The 19,413-nt window shown below is 33.9% G+C and overlaps 1 protein-coding gene across 1 annotated transcript in view; it reads left to right on the top strand.

Moving 5' to 3' along the window:
- The window catches only part of SAFB2 (scaffold attachment factor B2), a 35,933-nt gene extending 18,170 nt beyond the window's left edge, over positions 1-17,763 (top strand). Inside the window, 12 exon segments of the mRNA XM_074308558.1 lie at positions 93-208; positions 1,810-1,901; positions 3,580-3,666; positions 3,668-3,717; positions 5,719-6,012; positions 7,435-7,477; positions 7,479-7,573; positions 9,522-9,564; positions 12,071-12,195; positions 16,741-16,853; positions 17,002-17,068; positions 17,401-17,763. Of these exon segments, the coding sequence (XP_074164659.1) occupies positions 93-208; positions 1,810-1,901; positions 3,580-3,666; positions 3,668-3,717; positions 5,719-6,012; positions 7,435-7,477; positions 7,479-7,573; positions 9,522-9,564; positions 12,071-12,195; positions 16,741-16,853; positions 17,002-17,068; positions 17,401-17,533 (1,258 nt within the window). The 3' untranslated portion in view covers positions 17,534-17,763.
- Positions 17,764-19,413: the final 1,650 nt, after the last annotated feature.

The following is a 19,413-nucleotide window of genomic DNA, read 5'->3' as shown; positions in this document are numbered from 1 at the left end:
CCATTCTTGAAAAATGCAGTGCTTATTTTTCAGGTACTTGAATCCTTCTTGCTCTGTTTTTTTTTTTTTTTTTTTTTTTTTAATTTAAATAGAACTGTAATTAAGAGTGAAAAAAGAGATGATAAAAGGTCTGAAGATAGGAAAGATGAAAAAGACCATGATGAACTGAAATCTGGGTCAGCAGATCGTTCTAGAGCCACCAAGTCAGGTAAACCATGTTTTGGGGTTAATTAAAAGTTGCTTAGTGGTATATCCTAAGAATATATCTCAGCTTTTGATTGCTGAGTCTTGTTATTTTTAGAAAATATAGAAAAGAAGTTCCAGATGAAAATTCAGGAAAGCAATTCTCCTTTAATGATGAAATTGACTTTAAGAAAATTTTTTTAAAAGTTTATATGAGCATTCACAAAATTATACATATACAATAAATATTTACATAAAGCCCTTTCCATTTAACAGACGAGCACCAAATGAATTAGCACACAGTAAATAAGGGTAAAGTGCATTTGCTTGTTTCTCTTCTAAGTTAAAATGCTATTTTTGGCTTTTTCTATTTCTTTAAAAAGAGTCAGACTTTTTAAAAAAGTAAATATGTAGTTTTGTAACTGCTAATCATTGTTGTTTCATGTAGATTTTCTCCTATACCCTGGCATTATTTTTAAAATTTTTTAACAGATTGCCAGAAGTCATAAAACATTAAGAATTATTCATGTTTGTAGGTAAACTTTGACTCCTGAATTCTTGCTGTTTTTTAAGAGATTTTTAGATCAGTAAAGAATTGTGCAGTTCTAGGGCATTTATGCTAATAATAATAAACTTGATTTTTATCTATTTTATATGATTGTAAACATTTAGATTGATTATTACATAGGGTATGTACTGAGCCTTTTTTGCTCTCATATATGTGCCTCTCTTTCCCATGAAAACCAAATGCTAAAATAAAGGACAGTGGGCATGGTAAGCACCAGAAACAGGCCATTAAATCAGGCAATTAAAGGTTTCTCCTAATACTTCATGAGCTTTTTTGTGTGTGTGTGTGTGTATGTGTGTGTGTGTGTGTGTGTGTGTGTGTGTGTGTGTGTGTGTGTGTGTGTGTGTGTGTGTGTGTAAATGGTTGTGATAATTTTATCTAAATTGCAATCTGATGTCAAAGCAAGTTATCTTAAAGATGGCTGGCTAGTGTTGTAAATTTAATAAAGTAACTTCTAGAAGATAGAATTAGATTGTTTTGCGTTAGGGAAAGAAAATAGATTATGAAACATTTAACATCCCAAGATAAATATAAGGGAAATGAGCATATCTGTTTCACTTTGTTAGTCTGTGCAGGTGAACAGCAGTGCATTGATTTAGGGAATATAGGCTAAGATTTTGCAGCATTCAAAAAATGTGTGCGAGGAATAAAAATCAATAGCTTTGTTTTCCTAGATTCTACTGTGACATTGTGAAAAGTATTAGAAATCCACAGGGTATATATTTGTATAGCATATCTTTACAAAGGGATGGATTTTTTTTTACCAGAGAATTTTAAGTTTTTAAATATGGCTTTTTTTAAAAAATCAATTTAAAAATAACTCATCCATAACTGGCTGTTTTTGAGACTCAGAAATGGAAGTGTGGCAATCTTAACATTTCTATCATGGATATAAGAAATAGTAAGTGTTGAATGAAAGCAATTTCAAATGACAAAATTATTTTTAATGATAGAATGTCAAATTTTAAGCAAAATTTGGAGGATTGAATACTTTACAAAATCATAGAAAAGTTGGTACACAACATAACTAATGTGATCTTGTCATCTGTTATTCGAAGGAAGCAGAGGGACAGAACGAACAGTTGTAATGGACAAGTCAAAGGGGGAACCTGTGATTAGTGTGAAAACCACAACCAGATCTAAAGAGCGGGTAAGTATTATATTTACATCCAGTTTTTCTTTGGGGGCATTTAAAAATACTTTGGATTTACATTATAAAATTATTATTTGATCTTGTAAATTAAGAAAGCACTAAGGTACTTTTACATTTTATATTTTGGGAGAAGTAAGAGAGTAGAGGTGTGTGTTTGGTTTTATGTATAGTATAATATAATGTGCCTTTATGGGTTAATGGGTTGACATTTGAAATGGATCTTTCTGTACTTTTAATCTTAAAAAAAAAAATCCAAATTTTATCTTTCTGAGGGAGAGGGGAGAAAATAAAAATGAGACTTTTGGTGAAGGCCTAGGGGGAGGTTATAAGACAAAACACTTGTCTTAGAATAATTCTTGGTTAGGAAAATTTAAATCATTGGTTGCCCTGAAGTGCTAGAACATCATGAAGATTCCTTCTTAACTATAAACTTTCATATTCTTAGTTCAGTATTCCAGTTACACTTCACAGTCTGTTTATGAATCATCCAGCAAGTATAGAACCTTCCAATACATCCTTTTCTTTAACTGAAATTATATGTACGTACACAAAATTAAGATCTAAAACATGTTTTCAAAATATCTGCCCCCATTTTGCTCATACTTCATCAGACCACACCTCCTTCTGTGAAGTAAATTGACACAGGAAATACAGCTCACCATTGCAGGGGAAAGGCACAGACTTTCCAAGTTAAAAGGTAAGTTTTACTCATTGGCTAATTTAATAGCAGTTTTAAGTTTTTTTTGGTTAATTTAATAAAACCCTATTAAATTAACCAGAAAGTAAACTAGAACTCCTTTTAAAGTTGTCTTCCATACTATCAGATGGTGTGCTGCATTTCCTGTGATCTTTTGTTCTACAATTAGATGAGAAACATCATAGTTTGCTGTTTGATTTTTTTTTTCCCTATAAAGGCAGCTATGACTTTTTTTAAGCAAGCATTTTTACACATTGTAGCTAGAATTTCTATTAATCAGGAGAACTGTACTTTTCCCAAGTAATTCTCATATAAAAATTGATAAAGCTTTAAATTTTCAGATGTCAGGAACAGTAGGATTTGTGGAAGTTGTTGCCCCTATTCCATTAGAATGGCTATTGACATAAAGCTGTGTTAAATTTCTTTTTCTTAAGACTTTTTTGTTCAGTCAAAATGTCTGACAGAAAAATGAAAAATTCATTTAGAGTTAAATTTAACTGTATCTCTTCCCCAAAATCATAGTAGTTATTTTACCTATACATATCCTTTGTAACTAAATGGCTGCTCTCTTGAAAACTAATTTTCTATTGAATTACAAAAGTATTTTGTCCCAAGACATGTTAGTGGAGTAAAAGATTGATTGCATTTGAGTTTTTTTCTATTTTTGAATTAGTTTTTGTTTTTTATTTTTGAATTTTGGAAACCTGATTTTCTTTGTATGTAATTCTATGTAAATGAAAGACATTACCTGAAACTTATTTACTTGATTAGTATGCTGGATTTTCCAGTAGGCAGCTACAGTTAATTGTCTTTATGTCTTTAAACCTCTTTGTTATTTAGGAATTATGATACTTTATAAGAATTAAATGGGACAAATGATCTTAGTATGATTCAAATATGGCTATTTTATTTTCATTGAGTATTTGATATAATTGCACTTTTGAGATTAATTATATAAAAAAAAACTTTGGTAAACAGAGCTCCAAAAGTCAAGATCGAAAATCAGAAAGCAAAGAAAAAAGAGACATTTTGTCATTTGATAAAATCAAAGAACAGCGGGAGCGGGGAACGACAAAGGCAGCGGGAACGAGAAATCAGAGAAACTGAAAGGCGTAGGTGAGTAAAAACCCAAAATAAATTGGACTTTTTTTTTTTTTCCTGGAGTAAATTATTGTTTGTTCCCCCCTACCTCCCCCAATCAGTATTTGGAGAGAGATTTTGGTTTCATTTCAAATTGGACACTTAATAACATTGTTTTTGCACTAACAATCATGCCAAGGTATTTTACCGACTATACTCATTAGCAAATCTACAAATAGGTCAACACATCGTTACCATACTCATTGATCTAAGCTGATATGAAAAAACAGGATCCAAAGGACAGGCCAGCTTTCACAGTTTTCACAGTTCCATATTATCTACCTCTGCTTCTACTCAAAAAACCTGGTAACATACTCTTAAAGGCTTTCTGTTCCAACAAGTACTTAAACAACAGTCCCTCTTACAGCAAAGCTGACAAGTAAAAATCCAGTTTTTACTCTCTTCGGTTACAAGGAATTTATTGTCTCTCAAAGCAACCTATTCTGCTTAATATCAGCTTTTTAATCTTTAAATTTACTCTGACAAAAAGAAGTAGAGTAATATAAGTAACCTGAGCAGAGGAGTTTTATGAAGAAATTGGAACTTAGTTCACCTAACTTCGAGTGGTTATTCCTTTGATGAAATAGTCCTTCAATCAACCAAGTCAACAAGCATTTATTAAATATTTTTTTCCATACATTATGCTAAGTATTATAAATACAATAAAAGGCAAAAATCGTCCCTGTACTGGGACTTACTATTTGATGTCCTGAATTTTGATAGGATCTAATTATTGATCTGAAAGCTGTTTTCAAATAAAAATTTATAATTTGAATAATCAATTTCAATGTAGTATAAGAAGGAAACAGATTAGTGTTTTTTTTTTTTTTAATGCCAATATTGAATAGCAGCAGCAGATAATTGTTATGTTGCGGTAAGTGTTTACTACTAAAAATTTCTCATGCTTCATTAAAAGACCCCAGATTTAAGAGGGGGAAAAAGTTTTTATACCTTTTGATTATCACACTACCTCAGAATCTAGGCATTCCTATGTCAGGTTATATTTTTAATCATCACTTAATGTAAAAAAGGACTTCAGCATACCTAACATTTAGGAATGGTTTAAACTGATAACACATTATCTGTTTAAAGTACATCTTAAAATATTTATATCTTTTGGCCTTGGTTTAAAAGAGGAGGTAGCATTTTGTGGTAGAAAAAATGTTGGAGATTTAGATTCATATCCCAGCTCTAATTATGGACTATAACCTTGAAAAAATAATTATATTTTTCTTAGTCTTGATTGCTTCATCGGCAAAATAGGTGTGATGCTTAAATATACATAACGTGACACAATAACTATCATAGAATTTGTGTGAGGAAAAAACTAATACCATGAATAATTCGTGATGGTTTTCATTTTTAGGATATTTCTTAGACTTAAAGGACTCTGTCAAAGATGATCCCTCAGAAAAATTCGTGTACTTAATAATGAACATTTCCACTCTTTGTGTATAGATTTCTCTTAATCAGTATAATGATTTCATTACATTTGTGTTATAAAGTGGTTTCTACAATCTCATGATTATACTGATTTTCTAGGAAACTGAGGTTCATGTGACACTTGGCAGCTTTTCTGACTAAATGCAATACCTCTTCCACTTCTACAAGCTGCTTTTTCCAAAAACATCATCTCTTTTGACTTAGAAATTAATTTTTTAATATTGTAGTGAATAACATTAAACTTTTTTTTTCTGGTTTTTTTTTCCCACACAAGTTTTGGTTTATTATTGGGCAAATGGTATGAAGGTATTGCTACCTTCGAACTGTTTGAATAGGACAAACAGTCAACTGTTTAAAAAAAAAAAAAAAACGACCAACACGTTTTACATCTTTACATTTTGGAGAAAGTGTTTATTTTACATGTTAATTAAAAGTTCAGTAGTTAGGTTATCCCTTGTTGAAAGAATTGTTCTTTCCAAAATTGTTAGCTTAATGAGGAGAGTTCCCATTCAGGAATATCTATGTTTTAACTAGAGAACGAGAGCAGCGGGAGCGGGAACAGCGCATTGATGCCTTTCGAGAACGGAAAGAAAAAGCCAGGCTGCAGCGGGAACGTGTGCGACTTGAATGTCAGAGGCAGCGTCTTGAGCGAGAGCGAATGGAGAGGGAGAGACTAGAAAGGGAGAGAATTCGTGTAGAACAAGAAAGGAGAAAAGAACAGGAACGGATCCATAGAGAGAGAGAGGAGCTTCGGCGCCAGCAGGAGCAGTTACGCTATGAACAGGAGCGACGGCCTGCTCTGAGAAGACCTTATGATGTAGATTCAAGGTAAAGATGGCTGATTTGTGGATGGATGATTAATCACGCCCCATATTCTAACTTGTGCATCATTCAAGCTCCTGTCAGCTTTACCTTCACCTGAAGAGGTACACGAGGAATAAGTAAAGAATCTAAAGGAATTGGAAAAGTCTTGACAATTATTCTTGCTATTTGTATTTTTGAAAAGTTTACTATCTGTAAGGTGCTTAGGATAAAACAATAACTATGATATAGACCTTGTCCTCTATGAATTTATGACTCGGAGGAAAACTAAACACAAATAATTGATGGGGGAGGGAGTGGGAGGAGCCCAGCCAATTTTGATCTTACCTTGATGTCAGGCCAGGCTTCGTGAAAGCTAATGAGTTGGACCTTGAAGGAAGTTTGGTACATTGTTCAGCATATTAGTAAGAGTCCATTTGGAAGGTGGAAGAAATAGTGTTAAAAATCATTTTCATTTTTCTTTTAGCATGTACAATTGAAAGTTGATTGAGATACAATAATTAAAATATATTAGTTGCCACTTTGATACATTATTTGGAACACATCAGTATTTTTAAATTTTTTTTATACCATGAAATTCTCTAGTGATTCATTTCTCTTAGATTGGGCTCTCTGTAAGTGTTCTTGACAATTCATACTTTCTGAAAGGGTCTTAAAGTCAATTACCTTAGCAAACCTTGATCCTTACTTGGAGAATAGATCCATTTCTCCTACCAGGAAGTTTCCCAATTATATTATTTGTCTGAAAAACTCTTAAATATCAACTTTGCCTAAATTACTTTGGTAGTCTCAGTCTAGTATATACCTAGTACAGCTGAAGAAGGGACGAATAAAGGATATTAATGAAACTTGTTCATGGATTTAAAAGTAAGTTTATTGTTCTTCAGTGTATCATTGACACTAAATTGGTAATTATTACCTTACTATGAGTCTTTTTTTTTTTTTTTTTTTTTTTTTTTTTTTTTTTTTTTTGTAAAATTCAGCAAAAAGATAATTGGATAGTATCTTAAAGTGTATTACCAGTTTGAATTCCCATGGCTTTATAGGAAACTTGGCTTTATAGGTAGCTCAGTTTGGGGTAAGTAGATATTTAGGGTAAAAAGTCATACTTTTATCATTCTAGAAAAATCAAATATTTCATTTCTCTTGTTTGAACCATGCAGGGATCAAGGTATTAAGTATCTTGATACAATTAGCTCACAGCAGTCTTTTTCTCAAGATTGTCAAATTAGAATGCCAGTATGCCGCTTTGGCAGTTTGGGGATTTTAATTTATCAGATCAAAATGATAAAGATTGAATGTACAGAAATTAGCCCTGTGTGACATTTTAAATGAGACTTGGTCTAGAGACAGTGCTTTTTCCTTCCTTTTTTTCTTTTATCCTTTTCATAAATTAAATTTTTTATTTTGATGGGGGTACACAAACAGAAGAGATGATTCATATTGGCCAGAAGGAAAACGAGCTGCTCTGGGATGACAGATACCGATCTGAGTTTAGCCGACAAGATCGTTTTCATGATTTTGATCACAGGGACCGAAGCCGATACCAGGACCATTCAATAGACAGGTTAGCTCTTCTCATTCCGTTCATGTTCATGCATTTAAGCATTTCATTTTTTTTAAAAGGGACATAGATACAGTTGCGAAATTGTTTTTGTAATTGTGCTATAATTATTATGTGTTTGTCTCTGTATTTCTCTTTTTTCTTTCTTTTTTTTTTTTTTTTTTTGTTATAGCTTTTTATTGAGAGAACATATGCATGGGTAATTTTTCAACACTGACCCTTGCAATCATTTCTGTTCCAACTTTTCCCTTCCTTCCCTTCCCCTCTCCTCTCTTAGATGGCAGGAAATCTCATACATGTTAAACATGTTAAAGTAAATCTTAAAGACAATATATGTGTATATATTTATACAATTCTCTTATTGCATAAGAAAAATTGGATTTATGAAGGTAAAAATAACCTGGGAAGAAAAACAAAAATGCAAGTAGTCCACACTCATTTCCCAGTATTTCTTTTGCTGGGTGTAGTTGCGTTCTGTTCATCACTGATCAATTGGAACTGAATTGGATCCTCTCATTGCCGAAGATAGCCATTTCCATCAGAATTATATACTCATCTAGTTATTATATGCTCATCTAGTATTATTGTTGAAATGTAAAATGATCTGGTTCTGCTCATTTCACTTAGCATCAGTTCATGTAAGTCTCTCCAAACCTCTCTGTAGTCATCCTGCTGGTCATTTCTTACAGAACAATAATATTCCATAACATTCATACACCATAATTTTACTCAGCCATTCTCCAAGGGATGGATGGCATCCATTCAGATTCTAGTTTCTGGTACTACAAAAAGGGCTTCCACAAACATTTTTGCACATGTGGGTCCCTTTCCCTTTAATATCTCTTTGAAATATAAACCCCGTAGTAATACTGCTGGATCAAAGGATATGCAGAGTTTGATAACTTTTTGAACATAGTCTTTTGGAACATATTTATCATTAACTTTTGACGAGCTGAACTTGTAATCCCTCCTTAGATAAGGTAAACAAATTTGGATTATATGTAGAGGTTTCTGAGAACCATAGTTATAGTACCTGCAATACCATAGTTTCAGAGCTAGAAAGACAAAATCTCATTTTGCAAAAGCTTAGGCCACCAAAGGTTGTTCTTTCCTTGACCATAGGCAGCTAATTATTGCCGGAATCTAGGTCTCTGACTCATAATCCAGTGCTGTTTTTATATAAGCCACGTTCTTTGGCTGACATTTTGGTGTTTCCTTCTGAGTCCATTAAAATTAATCAGTCTGTTTCCAGAAAACATTAGTTCTATTAAAATTTGTATTCAAGTCACCCACATTTACCCATGCCATTTCATTCTTCCAAAACTACTCCATGTTTTTTTAACTATCACATTTTAATTTAAAACATCAATTATTTGTCTTTCACTGATACACTCAGGGTTCCTTCACAGATTTAGCAAAGAGAATAAAATATAAAGAGCAGTGTATATTTCATTTCCCATTAGGATCTAAATTATGGGAGACTGGCCATATGAATCAGTCCTTATTTTAAATAGGGAATGTACCTGCTTTGTGGAATTAGTTCCAAATTTTTCATTTTGTGAATTATGGCTCTATTTTGAGCTGCCTGTCTTTTGGCCATTTCAGTATTTAATTAGCTCTTCTACCAGAGGGAAGAAAGGAAAAGAGATGAAAGGTGAATTACAAGGTAGTAATAAATAATAATTTATTATTGTTAGCTCTGGGAAAATATTTGGTATTGGAAACTTGGTTTCATGTCAGAGATTGGAGAAGATAGAGGTGGTTGTGGGAGATTTTTGTAAGGATATCTAATCATTAGAGGCACCTCATTTTTCTCCCTGCAAAATTGGTTAGGAATGAAATCTGTACATTATGGAAATAGTGTTAGATTTCACTTCAGAAATTTGAATTAGACTTCTTGAGAATAATAGATTTACCTATTGGTATTTTAATACTTGCTTTTGTTTCCCAGGAGGGAAGGTTCAAGATCAGTGATGGGAGAAAGAGATGGGCAGGTGAGTTAAATCTTGAGATCTCCTAACACATTCACTTTTCTTGGTAGTTTAAGTAACTTTTAGACATGAGTTTCTTCTGATTATTAGTCTGGCAGAATGAGTGACAGCATGGTTATGGCAGCAGGCGCCTTGACTTGAAATGACAAGACCTGGGTTTGAGACCAGATTCTGGCATTTATTAGCTCTGTGATCTTGGCTAGACCTCTTCATTCCTTTGGGGATTAAATATAAAATTAGGGATACTAATACCTGTACCATACTCCTTGTTGAATGGGGGAGGACAGAGATGGGGAGAAACTTGGCAAATCATTAAAAGTGTGTTATTTTTCTTTTTAAATTAACTATAGAGAACCAAAATAACTGATAATCTGTTATTTTTTCAAACTAAGTTCTTGTATACTCCTGCCTGCCACTAGACATTTTAGATAGGAGTTCAGGAAGCAGATACTAAAGAGGTATGGTACAATGTCTGTCTTGAAGGTGTTCAGTACTCTGAAAAAAGAATGCTTATGAGAAAGTTAATAGTAATGTGATCATATAATAAGAGCCAAGTGAATATTTTATTAGGAAGTTCTGTAGAATCATAAATTTAGAAATCACTAGGTCTAGTGCCTTGTTTTACAAATGAAAAGATTGAGTCCCAGAGAGGTTAAATAATATATCTTAGGTCATATTGCTAGGAAGTGTCAGATGGGATTTTGAATCCAGATTTTCTTGATTCCAAGTTCAGAATCTATTGCAGTTATCCACCCGAAATAGAACTAAGAACTACTGATCTATAGATAAGGATCTCTGTGGATTGCATGATAATTTAGTTTTAAAATGTGATGTTAGTTATGTCTTACTATATTTTTATTCATTTTCTTCATTACTTCCCAAATACATTTTAATCTGCTTCAGGCTGCAGTCAGGAGTACTGTAGGCCTGTGAACTGCATGTCAGACACTTCTGCCCTACTGCACTGACTCAGCAGATAGTGTGGTCTATGTGAGTTCTCTCATACACCAAACAGTTTGAACAGTGAAGAGCCAGAGGTGGGTGAGTGGAGCATGGTCTCTGGAGATCAGGTGACGTAGACTATAGGGTGCAAAAAGATGGCCAGAGTAGACTGGCTTGACAGGACCATGTTTTATTCCTTTAATAAGTTAGTCAATATGAAATCAAAAGATTTAGGAAGGCATGTAAGATATTTGGTTCATTTCTTAATTTGTGTTAAATATTTTCCAGGATCATGATTCATAATCATGATATTAATAATTTTCATTTCCACAACAATTTTTATCAAAATGTGTCTAATAGCAGAATTCTTTATGTTGATCACAGGGTATGTCAAAGTCCAAATATATTTTTTATCTCTTTCGATTTGTTAATTTTTTTCTATTGAAAGGTGCTACCTCATTCAAATAAGTTTGAGTATTATGTTCTTTTTGCGGATGTCATTTCATTATGAGTCACATGCTTCTTGGTTCTCTAAGGATAGAGTATATTAATATTAATATAATATTATTAAATAGGTATATTCAGCAGAACAAAAATACAAAGTTAGTTGAGAAGAAAGGAAACCTGATGTTGTTTTACATGCCTCCTATGTGCCACATGTCACACTAAGTACTTTAGAAATAATATCTCATTTGATTCTAATAACAATCCTGAGAAATTGATGCTATTATTGTCCCCATTTTACAGATAAGGAAACTGAGGCTGAGATATTAAGTGGTTTGCCAAGGGTTGGCAAGTTAGTTAAGTATCTGTGGTCAAATTGTAATCCAGTTCCAGCATCCAATGCATTACTTAACTGAAAGGTCAGAAGATATGTTTTAGGAGTAGTGTGACATCCTTGTAGTGATGGACTCATGTTCAAGCAAGAGGTGAGAGAGAGAGGTAAAGAACATGTTACTTTTTTCTAAATTAAATGTAGGTGTCATTTTGAAAGGAAAAAAACAAATGGAGAGTCCTTGAACATAGTAAGAGACTGTAGCTAGGTCTTTTATTAGTATGAATAACAAATCTAGTGAAGTGGTTTTTAATATTGAATTCATTCTGCATATTTCCATAAAGTTGGAACTAATTATATTTTACATAATTTTAACTTTAAGTAGTACACAGGATTCATTCACATAGAGTTCTAGCTATGTGTAAAGTATAGTGTACAAGCTGATATATGATGTGCAGTAGTAGCAAAGTGAGGTTGCTTTTTTTTTTTATCTTGACATGGAACAACTAAAATAAAAGAGTTGGTGAGGCAATGTTCTTCTCCTAGAAAACTTAGATTAAGGTTTGAATCTTAGCCCTAATCCTTCCAAAGTAGATGGTATGACCTCAGGCAAGTTTGTTCACCTTTTTGACTGGCAATTTCCTCATCTTGTATATAGAATTGTTACCAGGAAAAAAAGATTTTGTAAAGTTAAAAGTGACATAAACATGAATTAGAAGGATTCGTGTTTTGTTCCATATTAGTGACTGTTAGCAATCATCTAGTGAGCAAGGCAGCATTATTGTGTTACAGCATTATGCAGATGATCGCCACGGAGGACCAGAGCGCCATGGGCGGGACTCAAGAGATGGCTGGGGCAGTTATGGTTCTGACAAGAGAATGAGTGAGGGAAGGGGGCTGCCTCCTCCACCACCCAGGTTAGTAATGTTAGAAGAAAAATTATGAGCTTCACATGTTGTTAAGACGTCATACAACTGGCCATCTTAAGTCTTCCTAACAGTTCAGTTTGGTGTCACAATTTTGCCTAGGAGAATATTATTCATTAAGGACCAGCCAGGTCTACTTGGTTTTGGTTTAGAAATCTGAGTTTAACCAAATTCTGGCTTTTTTTTTTTTTTTTTTTTTTTTTTTTTTTAAGACTATTATTTTTCAGGGCCATTTACCATAGAACAACTCCTATCTTCAAAGGAAAGACAAAGGTGCCTAGGATCATATACTATAGCATTCCAGACAAGAATCTTTTTTTTTTTTTTTTTTTTAATTTATAAAGCGTATGCATGGGTAATTTTTCCAATATTGATCCTTGCAAAACTTTTTGTTCCAAATTTTCCTCTACTTCCTCCCCACCCCCTCCCCTAGCTGGCAGGTAGTCTAATACATGTTAAATCCAATATATATATGCATATTTATAGTTATCTTGTTGCACAAAAAAATAAGATCAAGAAGGAAGGAAAAGAAAAACTGAGAAAACAAAATGCAAGCAAATAACAATAGAGAGTGAGAATGCTCTGTTGTGGTCCACACTCAGTTCCCATGGTTCTCTCTCTGCATGTAGATGGCTCTTTTCATCACTGAAAAAGGGAACTGGTTTGAATCCTCATTTTGAAGAGAGCCACGTCCATCAGAATTGATCATCATATAGATCGGCAATACACATATTGCCATGTATAATGATCTCCTGGTTCTGCTCATTTCACTTAGCATCAGTTCATGTAGGCCTCTCCACACCTCTCTGAAGTCATCCTGCTGATCATTTCTTACAGAACAATAATATTCCATAACATCCATATACCACAATTTATTCAGCCATTCTCCAATTGATGGGCGTACACTCAGTTCCCAGTTTCTTGCCACTACAAAAAGGGCTGCCACAAACATTTTTGCTCATGTGAGTCCCTTTCCCTCATTTAAGATCTCTTTGGGATATAATCCCAGTAGAAACACTGCTGGATCAAAGGGTATGCACAGCTTGATAACCCTTTGAGCATAGTTCTAAACTGCTCTCCAGAGTGGTTGAATCCATTCACAGTTCCACCAACAATGTGTTTATTTTAGTTTATTTTAGCTTCTTTTTAACGGAAATCTTTTTTAAAAATTATATTATCTCCCAAATTACTTAAATTGAATGTACCGAACATAATTTTAATTTTAATTTTTTGATGATATTGAAAGTTATAGCTTACATTTCTTTGGTATTTTATTCTTTACAAAATGTTTGCTTCACAACAATCCTGTGAAGCAGGTGGTGCAAATATTGTATTTATTTTGCTGATTAGGAAATTGGGTTTCATAGATGGCGAGGGATTTGCCAAGGGTCTGGCTAGCAGAGATTTGAACCCAGGTCTTCTGCCTCACTTGTCTAGTTTCCTTTCTAACACTCCTCTCAGAGTTGTTCATCACACTTCATTTGTATAATCTAGTGTTTCAATTCTTCTCTACTGTTTTAAGATCTTCCAGTCAGCAACAGAGTTTTTTTCCCTCCCTTCTCCCATTTTTAACCCTGTTGCAATGGAAAGAACTGCATATTTTGAGTCTCCAGACTTAGATCTTGCTTATAGTAATTTTGTAATTGTGTAATCTTGAGCAAGTTAGTTAAACATTTAAGTGCAGAGAGCTCTCACATTAATGAATTGTTTCATGGAGCTCTACATAAAGCAATTTTTATGTAGTACAAATTTGCCCCTACCCACCCATTCACTTTTAGCATATATAACAAAGGCATATACAAAATAATACCTTTAAGTCATAAAATGTACTAGAATTCAGATATATTAAATATTGTACCATGATAATAAACAAAAGAAGTAATGGTAATAATACATTGGTGTACAACATATTGCTTTTTCCTTATCCATTGCAGCTAGTCTTTATCACTAGTGATTGGTTTCGCAAATTTTATTATGAAGTTAACAAGAAATGTTTGAATAGTGACTTTTTTTTTTAATCAGATGATGAAATGTTTCTGTCACCTGTTTTGATTGTGAATTTTTTTTTGTTCAACTGAGTGTTCCAAGGCCTCCCTTTCTCCTTTTGCAAGCTTTATAGCTATCAGTTCAGACCCTCAGCAGTTCTTTTCCATGAGATTCAACTCATCCATGTCATTCTCATCTACTTTTAGGTCCAGTTCTTGTGCTAATTTTATTATCTTGTTACTCAGTTCCTTGAACATTTTATTTTTGTCAAATCCATGAAAATTGGGAGTCAAGTGTAGGCATACTTTTTTCCAAATTCTGTTTTCTTTTTTTCCCCCTAAGCAATCTTCTCTTTAAATTCCACTCAAGAAGTAGAAGCCCTTGAAATGGTGTACCTCTCCCACTCTTAAGACTCTTCCCTGTACCTTTTCCATAGTACAATTCTTTACATGTATAGTGTGAATTTACTCAAAGCAAGGACTATGTGCAATTGCTTATTATATGCCAGGTACCAGGATTCAGAGAAAGGCAAAAAGTAGTCAGTCTTCAAGAAGCTCACATTCTAATGTAAGAGCAAACATGAAAATAATGAGATTATAATATAGAGTTTGGATGAAGGCAATCAGGAATATATCTTTATATCTTCCCTCCCTTTTATGACTATACCCCTTTGGAAAAAGGTGCTCTATAGTTTGCATCTTCTTTTTCTTTCACTTTCTTCTTAAACTCTGTATTTGAGCTTCCAGCTTCATCATTCAACTAAAACTATTCTATCTAAAGTTACCAAAGTTTCTAATTTCAGAAACTCATGACTTTTTCTCAGTTTTCAACATTCTTGCAGTCTTTGATACTGTCACCCTCCTTAACATTCACTCTTTTCTAGATTTTTTTATAACCCTATTCTTGCCCGGATCTTCTGCTATTTCTCTGACCCCTTCACAGTCTCCTTTTATCTACTTCTAGTTCTTGTCTGCTAATGGTGGATCTCTTCCAAGGCTCTGCCTTTATAAAGGCTCATCTCCCTCTATAGATTTTGCTTAGTTCCCATAGATTCAGTTGTCTCTATGGAGATGATTCTCAGCTTATTCAGCCATTCAGCCCTAACCTTTCCCTCGACCACCAGTCCCACATCTCCAACTGCTTTTTAGATATCTCAAATTAGAAGTCTTCTAGACATCTTAAACTCAGCATGTTCTAAACTGAACTCATGTTCTTTTTCCTCTCTCCCACTTCCTAATGATTATTATTGTCAAGGTTACCATCATCCTTGTCACCCAAACTCAAATCATATATAATTTGGCCTCCTTTTAGCTTTCCAGTCTTCTTACGCTTCAGTTCCCACCATGTGGTTTGTGGTAACATAACGCTTGCCTCTTTGCTGTGCTTGCATAAGACATCTTAATCTACATAAGACAGTTCATTACCTGAGTGTTGTCAGTGCGTTGTCCTTCATGCTTGGAACTCTCATCCTTCTCGTTTCCCAGTACTTAGTTTTAGTGCCTTTTCTCTGCTGCTTATGTCTGTCATATATGTATGTTATGAATGTAAAATTCATACAATTATTTTTATGTTCTTTTTCCCATTAGACTTTTGAGCTCCATGAAAGTAGGGATTGTTTTCCACTTTTCTTTTTATTTAGCATCTAGCGGAGTCCCAGGCACCTAGTAAGCAATAAATAAATGCTTCTTTATTTGATTTGACTTGATCCTGAAAAGAGAAGTAATTAAATCTAGTTATGACTGAAGTATCTCTGAAGGCTCTTCTGGATTGAAATCCTTTTATTCAAGTTGGAGACGTGGGTTCTAATAACAGCTTTTATTCTAGTGCATTGGTTTTAATTGTTAAGTAGCAGAAGCTATGGAAACTTATCAGTCTGATATGGGAGATAAGTAAATTGTTAATTCTGATATAATCAGTTTTGCCTGGAAAATCATCAGAAAAATTAAAGATGAGATTTTGCTCCAAGAATATTTTTTTAAATATTGATGACATATTATGACTATAGGCTGAGTATGTCTGATGTGATTACATGTAGTTGCAAGATTCTCTGACTTGAAAAGCCAATTAAGCTATCTCACATATTCCTTTACCATATGGGTATGCTGACATACGTGAACAGTTATAAAACTTAAGATATCTTTTATGTCAGTGTATTTGTTTAATGACTGATTGGTGTGAACTCTTTAAACTGGTTTAGGATTTTAGTTTGTATCTAATTTTGACATTATAGTTTGGAAAGTAGTATTAGAGCAGTAGTTGATCTTTATTAGGTTAGAAGTGAAAAATAGAATCATATTTTCTTTATCTAGTCCTACTTCTCATATAAAGGAAAGAAACTGAGGCCCTGAGAGGTAAAATATCTGAGTGACAAAGCATCTGAAATTTTTACAATCCTATCTCATTTTCAGTTAGAGGAATTTTGTCATTAACTACTATAAGGAGAAGTTGGTAACGTTATTTATTTGTTTAATCATTTATTTATTTATTTATCTATCTATCTATCTATCTATCTATTTATTTATTTATTTATTTATTTATTTATTGGTAAAGGGGTGGCCGTGAGTGGGGAGATCATACTCAAAGGATAGAGGATCATCAGGATCGTTCTTGGCAGGGCAGCGTGGATGGAGGAATGATGGGCCGAGATCATGAGAGGTGGCAAGGTATGGGGCCAATTCATTGTGAAATTTTGTCAGTTAGGAGATTCCTTAATGTGACCAGGTCCCTTTTTCCTTTTTTTCCCCACATGTACACCATAGGAGTCTCAAAATTATGTGAAAAGTATTTTGAAAACATTTTCTTATTTTCTAGGTGGTGAGAGAGGCATGTCTGGTCACTCAGGACCAGGCCATATGGTGAATCGGGGAGGAATGTCGGGGTAAGAAGTTTTGTCCGACGATAGTTGATATGTTCCTGCTTCTTCACTTGCTCTCCCTTTTAAACACGCAATCTCTCTTTTGCATGTTAGTTCAACTTGCTTGGTTGAATGTTTTGAAAACAAATCAGATATTTCCAACTTATGCAAATAACCTTCTTCAGTTTCCTGGAATTCAGTGTGTGTTTGTAGTGCTTTTCTCATCTGGTGCATCTGATCAAGAGGGGAAAAAAAATCAAGAGAGATGTAAATGCTGCAGAATCGTACTGAACAATGTTGCAATGAAAACTTAAAAAAAAAACACTTCAAGGAAAACAGTTTGAATTTGTTCCTAGGCGTGGCGGCTTTGCGCAAGGTGGAAACTCCCAGGGCCACATGATGCAGGGTGGTGCAATGCCAGGCAGAGGATTTGGAGGACAGGACAGAGCCAACAGAGGCAGTCACCCTCACTTCACCCGCCGATATTAAGTAGTAACTTGTTGTTTTGGTGTTAGGTGGCGGCAATATTGAGTTCTTTTAGCCAGGGTTCTCTTGGACTTGTGGGTCTTTTTTTGAAACTCTGCCACCATATTGTAGCTCAATACAATGTGAACTCACTTGGGTTTTTTTGTAATAAATGTGTTTTTGTTCATACCATTTCTTTAAAGAGTTTCTGTTAATGAAACATTCCATTTTTCATTAATAAAAGTTTACAGTTACTGCTGTTCTTTGTTTCTTTGGTGTTTGACAAAGCTTTATTACATTATCGAAGTCCAAAAATGCTGTCTTGCCCATCATTTACTTGTTGGGACCTGAAACTAGTCTATTGTCTTGAATGTTTAAACCATTTTCTCTTCCTTCTCTTCCTCCTCAATGCTGCCTTCAGTTTCAGTATCTGAATTGTACAACATTATAACTAGGTGAAAAAGGACCTATAAGGGAACAAGTTGCCAGCAACATCACAAAGCAAGTCAGTGACAGTGGCTAGTACTGGAATTAAGGTCTTCTGGAACCCAGGCAATTCCTCTTTCCATATATACCTTGATATTTCAAAAGTTATTGTTAATAAAATGTGTGGTAACAGCTATATCTGACAATAAGGAAGGCTATCTTGTTTAAAGAACAAGTTATTTTCTGGATACTTGTATCTCGAAACCAATCTAATGTCTGCCTCTAAGATCAATTATAAACAAACCATTGGCTTTTAAAGCTTCTCATGATCTGGCTCCAATCTATTATTACAGCCTCATTATATACATTTTTTCTTTTCCCTGTACTCTATTCAGTTTTACCTTATTGAATGATGGTTTAACTCCTGTCTCTTTGAACTGGTTGTCCTCATACATCCAATGTTGTATTCTCCCCAACACACTCACCTTTGGCTCAACAAATCTTCAAAACAATTCAAGCACTATATTTTGCATGTAGCTTTTCCTGATCCCACACATGATCCCACTGCATGCTTAGTGCCCACCCATTTTCTATATCCTACTCTGAATTTATTCTGTAATACATGCCCAAGTATTCTGTGTCTTCCCCAATAGAATGAATACAAGCTATTTGAGAACTAGAGTTGTTTAACTTTTATCTTTCCTCATCACTTTGCACAATGCCTGTCACATAGTACGTGCCTAATCAGAGCTTGGTGATTACTCTTGCATCAGAGAAATTAGAACTGGTCTTGGAAATCATGTAATTTTAAAAGGTTTGTAATGTGTCCAGTGCCTGGTACTTTTGTTCTTTTTGTATCTTTGTTAAACAGGGACTCCTACAACAGGATTATGGTAAGCATGAGGTGGTTTTATATTTATTCAAGCTTTCTTCATTAGAAATTTGAAACTTTTAAAATTAGCTTTGGGATAAAGTAAATGAACACAATTTAAGCATGATGTAGGCTCTCCAGAAACCATTTAAACAATATCAAATGATGAAAACCATAAATAGTTGAAGGCCATTTTCTGAGACACCTATTTGTATTTCAGTATTTCAAGGGTTGTATGATTGATACTTCCTCTTCTAAAATAGCTCCAAACCTCTGCATATCTTAGATCTTTTTAATTACTAAATTTAGAAAAAATAGGAAAAAATATTTAACATATATAAATTTAAAAATGCTAAATATATAAAAATGTAACGTTTGATCCCATTTTTCTAGAGACTATTCCATGATTCCTTAGGCCATTTCTTAGATGATAGTCCATTCCAAGTCCTTAAGTAAAGCCTTTCCAATTTGAAATATTTTACTGACATAGCCTTCAAGGATAAAGGCTCATCTCAGGAATTTCCATTGTTGGAAGAACTGTGAGAAACTGCAGTGCAACTCAACACCTGAACAGAAATCCCCAATAAAAGATTGGTGGTCATCCAGC

Source organism: Sminthopsis crassicaudata, chromosome 1 (genome assembly GCF_048593235.1).
Source record: "Sminthopsis crassicaudata isolate SCR6 chromosome 1, ASM4859323v1, whole genome shotgun sequence".
In the NCBI taxonomy this organism is placed as follows: domain Eukaryota; kingdom Metazoa; phylum Chordata; class Mammalia; order Dasyuromorphia; family Dasyuridae; genus Sminthopsis; species Sminthopsis crassicaudata.
The sequence above is the reverse complement of the archived record's forward strand: the minus strand, read 5'-3'. Positions and strand labels throughout refer to the sequence as shown.